Source organism: Gastrolobium bilobum, unplaced genomic scaffold (assembly GCF_033153095.1).
Source record: "Gastrolobium bilobum isolate Gb01-03AN ecotype WA unplaced genomic scaffold, APGP_CSIRO_Gbil_v1 utg3205, whole genome shotgun sequence".
NCBI classification, from domain to species: domain Eukaryota; kingdom Viridiplantae; phylum Streptophyta; class Magnoliopsida; order Fabales; family Fabaceae; genus Gastrolobium; species Gastrolobium bilobum.
Genome location: NW_026899186.1, coordinates 177,322 through 189,706, shown reverse-complemented (window position 1 = coordinate 189,706; position 12,385 = coordinate 177,322). Strand labels below are relative to the sequence as shown.

The following is a 12,385-nucleotide window of genomic DNA, read 5'->3' as shown; positions in this document are numbered from 1 at the left end:
ATCTTAATCTATAATTCGCTCTGAACTCGTGATTAGTCATATAGTCAGTTCAAAGAGCATAAATTTATAAAAATACTCAAAAACCTTTCTTGTCTCAAACAATAATCAGAATTGGTATAAAAAATGGAGTTTTCGTTTGTCCTTTAACATGACATGGTGAAGTTTTCTACACACAATATTTTGTGGGGCTCACATTTTTTTAAGTAAAAAAAAAACTAAAGCATGAAAAACAAATATCAATAACATGACACAGTCACTTATAACTCTTATAAAAGTCATAAAAAATATATATTTGTTATAGTATACAAGAATGGACCCACCCTTATCTTCTCCATTTGTCGTTTACAATTAAGGACCGAGAAAGTTGGCCTCAAACGCAATTAATAAACATATTGACCTCAAAGTAACATATTAATATCGACGAAAAAAATAAATAATATAATTGAACTATAAAAACAAAGACTTATGAAAACTTTTGATTAAACATAATTAGAGAAAGTTGTGAATAGGTGTCTCGCCCCATTGTATATGCTGAAGTGCATTTTTTATTGCTTCACCTCTCACACTCATATCCTCAAAAACTAAAGACAATAGAGATCGAAAGATGGAGGAGACTATTCCAGTGATTGATCTTGTGAAGATTTCAGACCAAGTGGAGTGTAACAAGCTAAGAGAGGCATGTGAAAAATGGGGTTGTTTCAGGATCATTAACCACTCTATTCCTGTTACTCTCATGGCGGATATGAAGGTGGTTATTGGAGCTTTGCTTGACCTTCCTATGGAGATCAAGAAACGCAACAAAGATGTCATTGCTGGCAGTGGTTACATGGCACCAAGTGCAGTCAATCCTCTCTATGAGGCCTTGGGGCTCTATGACTTCACAAGCTGTGCAGGATTTCTGCTCTCAATTGGATGCCACACCTCATCAGAGGTTTGTATACTCTCTAGATCTCTCTTCTCTTTTTTGGAATTATTTAGTGGTTAAATTTAATTGACAATTATTTCTCATGATCCCCCAAAAAATGTTAGAAGGGGTGAAAAAGTAGAGCTCAAGTTTTTTTTTTTTTATTCATGTGGTTGTTAGATCCAAAATACATGTTGTACATGCATTTGAGTTTGATAACCTTAACTTGATGTAACAACATAAAAATTAAATCTAACTAGAAAGGGGTATTAAAAAAAATAAATCTTACTATGACGGATTAGATTAAAATTGATCTATTTACTGCATTCTGTTTTGATATTTAGCAGAGTTTACAGTTTTTATTTTTTTCCCACTTAGAGACAACTTGAATTATTGACTTTTTCTTAGTTTTGAGTGTGAACGGTTGATTTTGTTTGCTTCCCAGGCAAATAATGGAGGCATATGGCCAAGCAATTTATGATCTGGCAGTAAATATAGGACAAAAGATGGTTGAATCTCTGGGCATAGTGGGGGCTGATTTCAAGGACTGGCCATGCCAATTTAGAATTAACAAATATAACTTCACCCCAGAATTTGTAGGGTCCTCTGGAGTTCAATTGCACACAGATTCAGGGTTCCTTAAGATGATGAAAATGTTGGTGGTCTTGAGGAGATGGAAAGTTCTGGTTCATTTGTGGCAGTCCCTCCTTTATATATCAGGGTCTCTCCTTGCCAATCTTGGAGATATTGCTCGTGTAAGTATATATAGCAATCAATAATTCTAATAACTGATTCAACCTAACAGCTTGGCTTATATTTATAATTTTATATTATTTTTTTCTATACTAGTAATCACCTTCATTTGAACTTAAGACTTAAATTTGGATAATAAAAAAATAAAAAATCTCCTTATGGTATTTGTAAACTATGTGCATGCCCTTGGAATATAAATTCATATGCAGGTATGGAGCAATGGAAGATTTTGCAATGTGAAGCACCGTGTACAATGTAAGGAAGCAACCACCCGTCTTTCAATTGCTACATTTATGTTAGCACCAAGGAACCGAAATGTTGAGGCACCATCAGAGGTGATGGACCACGATCACCCACGTCTATATCACCCTTTTGTTTATGAAGATTATAGGAAGCTCAGAGTCTTCAACAAGATGCATGCTGGTGAAGCCCTTGAGCTAGTTCACTTGGTCTAGTGATAGTAGCTAGGAAGGTCACATTGCCAAGCAAATTTATAGGTCCATGTTTTTGTTTGCCAATTAATTAAGCAGTTAAGTAGAAAGAGAGGGTAATGGTTATATTATATTGTAAGTGATAAGAAACGATACTAAAAAAAACTAACTCCATGTTAGTAGACCTCGTATAGTCGTATTTATTTGTACATGGAGTTGATTTATATATGGATCTTTATTGCGTACTTAATGGACACTATGCTATATTAAAGATTACAACATACTTTGTGAATTGTCTTAATTATAGTAAAAAAATAAAAAGCTTTTAATGAGTATTTAAATATTAGGTTTAAATGCATGTGAATTTTAACACTCAACCTTAACTTATCTTTTTTCAGGCGCTCACCACGACTTGCAACTTTCTTTGTCATCTAAAAAACATTATTAAAAGCTAAAAGAATGCAAAAACAAATACGGGATTAACAAATTTCATCAAAATTTACGGAGATACACACCTATTTCCATTCCTTTCCAATAAAAATAGAAGGAAAAAAGAAACTATATTAAAGAATCTACACATAACCACTTAAAACCAAGTCAAATTAAAATTAAAAAGGGAAAAAAAAAATATGAAGCAATTTTCTTCCATTATTTCATAGGAAGAAAATTTAACAGAGTGGAGACCAACAAGCAGACAATAAAAAAAAAAAGGTTGCCATTGAAGAGAGAATTGAATTGGCATGCATGGTCGAAAGGCTGCTGCTGAGAGCAATCTAGACCAGAGAGCTGGTATCTGAGAATTCAACATGCAAAGAAGAAGATAGTGTATTAGTGGTAATGGGTGTGTATTGAGAAGTGGTTGTTCCTGATATGTCACTTGCAAGGCTTGCTAGATCCACAGCAGGCCACACAAAAGATGGTTTGAATGGTGGCACATGAGGCACATTCACTGACCCAGATATGATTTGAACAATGTTTTGCATTTTTGGTCTCTCACCTGCAATAGGATGAGAGCATGCAAGTCCTAATTTCAACATCCTCTCTGCCTCTTCACCCACATAGTCATTATCAAGTCTAGAGTCCACTGCCTCTAGTATCCTACCTTCACGATGCAAGTGCCACACCCAATCCACCAAAAACTGATACCCCTCAATCTTTGTCCATGGCCTTTGACCACACACAACCTCTAGTAGGACAGCCCCAAATCCATAAACATCTGACTCACGTGTGGCCTTGCCTGTGTGAAAGCATTCTGGTGCTATGTATCCCATGGTGCCATGCACTCCTTCCAACTCTGCATATGATGTTTTCTCATTCTCCAATGCACGTGCCAAGCCAAAGTCACCTAAACGAGCATTGAAGTCTGAGTCTAGCATGATGTTGCTGGCCTTGAGGTCTCTATGAACCACTGTCTGATCATACTCATTATGTAGGTAATTCAATGCAAAAGCCACCCCTGATATGATCTTGTATCTTAGATGCCAACCTAGTGGGGTAGTGCTTGTACCTTCCTCACAAAAAATGTGGTTGTCCAAGCTTCCATTAGGCATGTACTCATACACTAAGAGCAATACCCCGTTTTGGTGGCACCATCCTGCATATTAATTCCAGATTACTTAAGTCAGTTGCCTAAATAAAACATTGATATATATTATATGAAGGCAATGGCAGATAAACTATTGACATTGACCACATTTTAGTTTTATATTATACAAGCTGGCAATATCTTTAAGTCCAAGGAAAGCTGAGTAGGTATGTGCATTGAAGATAATGACTTCGGCTTTTTATCTTACTATATTACAAAGACTCAGGGAAACACGGGCCGGCCGAATGGTTGTGACTGTGACGTGACCTCAACTAGAAAAATAACAAATTTCGTTGACAATGTAATAAAATTATGTTGGAAATTCAAATTAAAAAAAAAAAAAGATTATGCAGGGAAATTTTTCGCCTTAATCTAGAATAAAGGGGATAAAGGAAGCTTCGATGAATCATCTTTCACTGCGGGGACAAAAGGGCAGAAAAAGTTCTCTAATGGAAGTGCAATTAATATTCACCAAGGACAGAAGGAATAAAAGGTCACTTTCAAAGCATGATATCACGAGCAAGGCCTTCTAAAAGAATGCAAGTACACTTTGAACTAGTCTTCGGCTTTGTTTTAAGGTTTTTTGAGTAACTCGTCATTTCATTAGGACACCGCCAACTACCAACTATGGGTGGTCAAAATTTTCGCCCTACAGAATTCCATCAATAATGGCCTCCTAACTAATCCAACAGATTGGTGTCAATTAATGTCAGATCTAAACTCGAATTTAAAAAGCGGTACACGAAAGTGAAAGAATTTCTACCAAATCGAACATAAACGAAACAAAACTGATGGTAGAGCACGTGATTGGAAGTAATTAAATCAGGAAGCAAAACTATGTTCATTATAAGAATTAAAAAAGAACTGAATCATCATTCTTCAAGCAGTGGAAAGGGAAACTTTACCTAGTAACCGAACAAGGTGTTTGTGACGAAGACGATTAATAATGGTGAGCTCAGACAAGAAATCATCAGTGCTTTTCATCTTGTCCCTCGAGAACATCTTAACAGCCACTTCCAACTTCTCCTTCAACAGCGTTCCTCTATAAACAACACCATACCCACCTTCTCCAAGTTTGAGCCTTTCATCAAAATTGTTTGTTGCTTTCTTCAGTTCCTGGAACCTAAACTCTCTTGGTGTTCCGGGAAGGCTCTTGAGGGTCCCAACAATATGAGAATCAGAATCACTTTCCCTTCTTTTCCTGCTTACATAATAATAAACCAACACACCAACACCAACCACAACAAGAATCACCAGAGGCACCCCAACCCCCAAACCAATCTTCAACAAGTTCCCATCTTTACTCTTATGAGGAAAAACCTCAATCGATATATTCCATCTAAGAACACAGTTCAACTCATAGGTTGTCCCAGTTGAAGCAGAGAACCCAAAATACGACCACTGATTCACCAAACCTTTGAGATCAAGACCCGAACTCAACACAGGCTTCGTTGGTTTCGCTACAATGGGAGCGTCCTTATCATCCTGCGCCGCCATGTACACATCAATCACCTTCCGTACACCGTCGTACTCCACCCACAGCGCGTAGAACTGAGTACCGTTGGGAGAGATCTGAAACCCAAACGGAGACAGAGGAACACTAACGTTGTGACGAACGCTGTTGATGTCGAGTCCGATGTGGTTGTTATCCGGGTCAAAGTCCTGTTTCACGGTGTCTAACTCGACGGCGACGAATTGGTTAGTGACGTTGCCGTCGGTGGTGGCGTTGGTGAGACCGAGATACTGACCGTAACTGTTGAGAGGGATCGAAGGAGAAGGTGAAATAAGGAAGGCGAGTCCTTCACCTGGGGTAGCGTTGTTGACGCGAAACACGTTGACGAGGAAGGAGGTGTTGAAGGAAGCGAGTTTTCCGTTGAAGTCACCGTTGTCGTCGTCCCAGAGCTGGAACAGCTCGTTGAAGAGGACTCTGCCGGAGTTGTTGGTCAGATTGACGTTGCCGGCGCTGTCCGGCGTGACTTGGAGGGCGCCGAAGTTGATCGCCGACGAGGGTATCATGTCGAAGATGTCAGAGTAAGAGAGGTTGAAGGGACCGAAAACGTGATTTTCTATTTTGAGAATCTGGGCTTGGCTTGTCGCCGCCGGGAACAGCAGCAGAATGCTGATGATAGCGGTGAGGTAACGCCTGGGAGCCATGTCAGTGTTGTGGGGGCTGCATTGGAAGCGAAGCATAGCTAGCTAGCAGCAATATTTGAATAATCAAAGAAGTGTGGTGTTGTGTTGTGATGAAGTGCTTTTCTTAATTTCTAGCTGGTTTCCTTTTGCTAATTTTCTACTAACCTTCTATCTTTGAACTTAAATTTCTCTTAATTTGTACCCGAACAAAAAATTCCTCTTAATTATTTGAATAACCAACTTCTTTTTTTAATTTTATTTTGCTAACCAATATTATAATCGTTAGATTGACAGAAATTAATGATGATCAGCTTAGTTGTAAAGGTTGTAAACTTTTTTGGTAATGAGTATACATTTCTCATATTTTGTATACATATAATTTATGATAATGATGTTTTATTTTTATTTTTAATTATTCAACTAGTTTGATTTAAGTCAGATAGAATTAGATAGATATTAATTTATTTTTTTCATAATTTATGATGATGATATTCTTTTAAATTATTCATCAATTACTTGACTAAAAAAATTTGAGTCGAATATAATTATATGGGACAATTTTTTTTTTAATAATTTATGATAATGATATAATCAATTCATTGATTACTTGTTTAGACCCATTTCAGTCATATAAGAGTAGAATTTATCAAATTTTAATATAGCTAGATTCTTGAAAATTAAAATCAAATTTATTGATTAAGCTGAATGATAAAAGTATTTTTAATTGAACTAGTTATATAATAATCTAATGTGCACCGTGTGTGTTATTTATTTACTGTTTGTAGTATTCTTCTCTTTTGTAAAGATAAAAATTTAAATAAATAAAAGATGACTTTGAAATAACGGAAAACACTTTCTGTTTTAACAGGAAAGTTGTTTTTTTTTTATGTTAGTGAAAAATTATTTTACGTGCAATATATATATTTTCTGTTTATAATGGGATCTATTAAAATTGTGTATGTGTAAGAAATTTTCTAACCTCGTATTAAACAGAAGATGCAAAACCCTTGAAATAAACTGCACTTTAAAGATAATCTGACAATTGTGTCAACGTCAATGTTTTTTTTTAGTCAATGTCAATGTTTAATTACATATGATGGTTTTAACTTAATGCATTACTCGTGGGATGTAGGGTAAAAAGATCAAAATTTTTGTCGAATATAATTATATGGGACAAAACTTTTTTTTTATAATTTAAGATAATGATATTTTTTATTATTTATTAATTTATTGATTACATGTTTAGTCCCATTTGAGCCATATCAAGATAGAATTATATGAGAGACAAAACTTTTCTTATCAAATTTTAATACGGCTAGATTCTTAAAAATTTAAAATCAAATTTATTGATTAAACTGAATGATAAAAATATTTTTAATTGAACTAGTTATATAATAATCTAATGTACAAGTGTGTGTTATTTATTTAGTGTTTGTAGTCTTCTTCTCTTTTGTAAAGATAAAAATTTAAATAAATAAAAGATGACTTTGAAATAAACCGCACTTTAAAGATAATCTGACAACCATTGTGCCAACGTCGATGTTTAAGTGCATGTGATGGTTTTAACTTTTAGCATATGGCCCAGTACAGTTGGTCAAGGTTGATGATAAGCTTTAGAATTGATTTTATTTCTTTTCTGCGCAACTTGGCAGTAGTTTAGGGTTATATCAGGGTGGCAGAGAATTGCTTTGAACCAAATCTTGAACCTGATCACAACCCACTTAAAAACAACTTAATTTTTTTTATACATAAAAAGTAAAAACAACTTAATTGTTTCAACTAATTTTTAAAGATGAACCATTTATTTTCTACAAAATTGATTAGGCAAAAGAATAGTAAAAACAATTTAGTTAATCTAATTATAATGAAACCTTATCTAATCAATTTTCTAATAACTCAATTAATTACACAATTTCAAATCCTGTTTGTAATTCATCAATCCTACTTGTTGAACCTTAAATTGATACAAACTTAAGTCGCTTGGAACTTAATCTTCATTTGCGATAATGGATTCTTCACAAAGATGGCGAGTTCTAGCATGTGTCACTTGATCATTTAGGCTTATGCATAGTTTTTTCTTATTCACATGTATGTTATTATCTCCTATTTTAATTTTAATGTTGATTTAATCATCAGCTAAGATAAAGTAAGTTCGACTAATAAAAAAGTGAAAATCATTGAAAGAAGATAGAAAACAAAAAGGGATAGGTTATTTTATCTATTCTTATTTTGTCTATATTTGTCTACCTCTCTCAACATCGTTAGATTACAATATCATCCAACAATGGAGATTTGCAAAATAAAATAAATCATTTTTCCCTTTCTTTCTCTCACACTCTTTCTCTTTCCTCCCCTTTCTCTTTCTTCAGTTGGCGCTTCAACGTTAAAAAAAAGTGCAAGTTTTTTTCTCAATTCATCGAGATAGGCCTATTGAAAGGTGTCAAGAAGAAATAAACTCAGATGTCATATGTTATGGAACCAGATTGGCCTGTTGTTGGGTATAACATAGAGAGAACACATATCATTTCCACATTTCAAGATGAAAAAACAAGATAAGAAGGAGATAAGTTCATTCGTTTCAAATTTCAACAGCAAAGTAGAAACGTTACAGTAATCGTGGATTAATTCATGGATTAAACTAATCTAGCAGAATTATCATGCCATTAATCATTGCATGAATTTAGATTCAAATATAAATTCAGGTTGTAAATTACGCAAATCGATAGAGAGAAAGGGAAGGAGAGAGAAAAAGTGTGGGAGATATTGAGGAGAAAAAAGGGAACGGATCCACTTACCACAAAAAAGTTTACAACTCTTACAACCAATTTAATCACCGTGGATTTTCGTCAATCTAACGGTTATAATTTATTGAAAATTAATAACATTTATTGTGTCACATTTATTAATTCTCAGTTATTTATAACCGTTCGATTGATGGAAATCAACGGTAATTAAATTGGTTGTAAAAGTTGTAAACTTCTTTGGTGGTAAGTGGATCCTCCCCCGAGAAAAAAAAGGGAAAATGATTTATTTTATCCTGCAAATCTCTATCATTGGATGATGTTGTAATCTAACGGTGTTGAGAGAGGTAGACAAAGGTAGGCAGAATAAGAGTATGCAGAATAATTTATCCCAACAAAAAATAACACTAACATATTAGTAGAAATACTTAATAAATTTTGGCAAAAAAATTAAAATATTATATTTTAAATAAATAATTAAGAAATTGTAGAAATTTGAAACCTATTTATGAATGTGTAACAACCCGTCTCGCTTAAATCCAGATACAAATGGGGTCGAGTCCCATCCAAATTTGAATGCGACTCACCAAAAGATGACACGTGGCACAAAATTTTCAACATGACTTGTCGTGCCCAAATTTAGGGGCGATAAAGGTTCAGTCGCTCCCACATTTAGGCGTAACTCACCAGAGGATAACACGTGACACAGAATTTTATAAGGCTGTAACTTTTGGCTCGTGTGTCCAATTCGGGTGATTTTTTTTTATTCCATGTAACTTTTCAAGATCTACACATAGATAAATTCATATAGTTGTGTAATCACGTAACTTATTAAAGAAATTATACAAATTATCCTTAATCCACAAATCATACATATAATAAAAAGGTCTTGACAGTGTACAAAATTTTGGGATACAAATATCTACTTTTTGACAAGTTGAATAAGTTTTACATAATAAGTCACAATTATTTGTTATTATTGGATAGTTGAAAAATAAGAATAGGAATTAAATAACGTCATTCACATAGATAAAATGTGCTAAATAGGGCACAAGGAAACATTTTTTTTTGGAAAATTTTTTGACCTCCGGGTTTTGCTGATGTGTATATCTAACAAAGTTATGTGTAATAAAAAATCATTTGATTCAGACACCCAAGCCAAAAGTTATTGCCTTCCGAAATTTTAAGATACAACTTCTAAATTTGTGTGCCATAGGTCATCACCGTGTGAGTCTAAGCGTGACTCAACCCCATTCGTGCTTGAATTCGGTGCGACCCAACTAATTGCTACACATTCATATATAGATTTTTTTATATACAATTGTGTAATTATTTATTTAAAGGAGAAAGCTATACTTACTATTTTTTTTTTACGACTAATTCTTAACTGTTGATTTTCGTTAATCTAACGGTTATATTTTATTGAAAATTAATAATTAATTAATAAGTGTGACTCAATGAATTATAAATATTAGATTGGGTTCATATGAACCTCGTACACTTTATATGTAGGAGATAAAACTATTCCCTACAACATAGAAATATTAATTCCTATAAAATAAAAAAGATACCTAAAACAAAAATATCATATAAAATAATTCATTGCTGTTTTGGTCAACTAAAAAAAAAACCTATTAGTTATCTCCGTTTTCTTAAAGGCTTTTTTTAAAAAGAAAATTAGCGTTTAAATATAATTTATTGAAAAATGTCTCATTATTTCGTTTTCAAAATTATGAATTTTGCTGAACACGTATGATGAATGAGATGCGTAATTGCCTAGCTCCGGTTATGAGAGAACAGTAACCTTAAAAATTCTTGCCTTTGACATTATCGTCCCTCGCTCTTCTTTCTGTCTTTTAATTGAGTCTGATGTTCTATGCAACAATAAAAGACATGATGATAGTTAATGTACCAACGAATCATAGCTTGACATGTCAGCAATTACCGGTATCCGATAATATATATAAACAAGGGCACTACCCATTGCTTTGTCTACAGTGATGAACCCTTATTTGCTTTATCTTTTTTATCTTTTGAATTTGAGGATCTTATCTTCTTCATCTTAACGTTTCAAAATTAACACACAAAATAATAAGACCTTGCTCGATTTCCTCCCCAAGGTATGCCTTCTATATTCATCCTTGCTCCCTCTGAATTTCACCCTCAATTTTTGGGTTTTTTATTCTTCCAATCATAATTGGATTTCAAATTCCTGTTTCGAGAGGAACGGTTAGGGTTTTGAATTTCTTTTTGTTTGTCTTTTTTCCTTACTTTTAACATATGCTGTAGCCGAAAAATGGGAATTTGTGTATCGTTTATTTATGTTCGAGATTGGATGGATTGTTAGGTGGATTACTTAGTTGCTGATCTTAAAACTTGTTTGTTTGTTTTATGAATTCGATGAGTTGCAAAAACTAGGTCCAAAAGCCTCTCTTTTGGGAACGAGGAACAAGTGTTTTTGTTACTAGTGAAATTGTGTCTGTTATTTGTTTTATTTCGCCTAATTTAGCTTTCTGGCATGCTAATGCATGAATTATTGAGTTTCTTGATCAAGATGTAGATTTAATTGAGGTAGCCATCAATCAATCAATTATATGGTTCTTCCTGTTTAGAAGCCAATCAAACACTTTTATTAGAAGTGAAATTCTTAGTTTTTACTTTTACAATAATGTGGCGTTTTATTTTTTTATTGATAGCATTTATATTTGCGCTGGATCAAATTTAAGCTCTCCTCTCTGAGTCTTGGGAGTCCAGATAACTTTCTTTTACTCGAAAGAATTTTCTGTTTAAATCATTCTTTGAAATCATAGGGTTCATGCAATGACATCATATAACTAATTTTAAGGTGCATGTGTTGTTAACTTGTTATCGATTTTTATTATTCTGCAGTGACTATTGTTGAGAAATGCAAGATCCAAGGATTCCTTTGTCGGAGGAGATCTTGAATAATAAACCAAGGAAGAAGAAAAACTCAAACCAAAAGGCATCTTTATTGCAGTTGCAAGGGAATATTGTCAAGGAAGAGGGACAGGCTCCTCTGTCATTAAAATCAGGACAGAAGGGTTACAAAAGACACTTGATGACTGAAGTCTCACCACCTTTTCAGAAACAGGAGGGTTCCAATTCAGATTCATTGCCTGATTCCTCTGCAGGTGGAAATGAGTACCGCACATTGAGGCGTAAGTATTTGCAGCTGGAGGATGAGAGCTTCGCAGTAGGGAAAGAGCTAAGAGAGGTTGAAGATGAGGTAAAGACCCTTGAAGATGAGAAGATTGCACTGTTGGATCAGCTTGTTGTAATGGAAGGCCTTGTTGATCCATCAGAGATACACTCATAGTGTTTGCAATTATCTATCACTCTAAGTGATTTCATCTTCTGATCATGACACCTATATATTGTTATATAATCCCTAAAATAGAAGTCAATTTTTGGCTCCTTTTGTGTAGCTCTTTAGAAACTGGATGGATAAAATCATTTGTAGAGATTTTATAAGTCAAAATTCTACCGTTCACTCATGTCTGGAACGGAGGTAGAATATATTAATCATTTTATGTCTTTAGTCATAGTAGATTGTTCATATTTCTTGTTCAATGTGGTTATTTACCATCTGGAATCCTATAGTTTATTATGAATAATGATATAGTATTTTAAAAGCAGCATGATTTTGTCATTGGGCAATGAACGTGGGGGCTCAGCTAGAGAACAAAGTTTGCTGTCGAAAGTGACTCCGGGGTAGAGAGTGACGCAGTATCACTCATGAAAGCTGTTGCATATTGTCGTTTCTGATATGTTTAGAATTTTACCATTTGAGTATTCTGCAGCTAATGAATTGATGCGT

The 12,385-nt window shown here is 34.1% G+C and overlaps 2 protein-coding genes and 1 pseudogene across 2 annotated transcripts; 2 read left to right on the top strand and 1 right to left on the bottom strand.

Annotated features, from left to right (window-relative positions):
• Positions 1 to 535: 535 nt before the first annotated feature.
• Positions 536 to 2,268, top strand: LOC133288084 (2-oxoglutarate-dependent dioxygenase DAO-like; annotated as a pseudogene).
• A 441-nt stretch (positions 2,269 to 2,709) lies between these two features.
• LOC133288051 (probable L-type lectin-domain containing receptor kinase S.5) lies at positions 2,710 to 5,827 on the bottom strand. The gene is made up of 2 exons (XM_061485747.1): positions 4,579 to 5,827; positions 2,710 to 3,682 (listed from the first exon to the last, which is right to left on the bottom strand). Exons 1-2 carry the CDS (start codon positions 5,825 to 5,827, stop codon positions 2,862 to 2,864), a joined length of 2,070 nt encoding a protein of 689 aa, XP_061341731.1. The 3' UTR covers positions 2,710 to 2,861.
• A 4,597-nt stretch (positions 5,828 to 10,424) lies between these two features.
• LOC133288075 (uncharacterized) lies at positions 10,425 to 12,175 on the top strand. Its single transcript, XM_061485773.1, has 2 exons — positions 10,425 to 10,667; positions 11,437 to 12,175. The coding sequence occupies exon 2, from the start codon at positions 11,453 to 11,455 to the stop codon at positions 11,882 to 11,884; it is 432 nt and encodes a 143-aa protein (XP_061341757.1). The 5' UTR covers positions 10,425 to 10,667; positions 11,437 to 11,452; the 3' UTR covers positions 11,885 to 12,175.
• The last annotated feature ends 210 nt before the right edge of the window (positions 12,176 to 12,385 follow it).

What these genes read in the sequence shown, in the direction of transcription:
- LOC133288051 (XM_061485747.1), bottom strand. Translation starts at nt 5,827, where the DNA reads ATGGCTCCCAGGCGTTACCTCACCGCTATCATCAGCATTCTGCTGCTG. An exon ending in ACACCTTGTTCGGTTACTAG is followed by an intron (nt 3,683 to 4,578) that starts GTAAAGTTTCCC and finishes ATTAATATGCAG; the next exon opens with GATGGTGCCACCAAAACGGG.
- LOC133288075 (XM_061485773.1), top strand. Translation starts at nt 11,453, where the DNA reads ATGCAAGATCCAAGGATTCCTTTGTCGGAGGAGATCTTGAATAATAAA.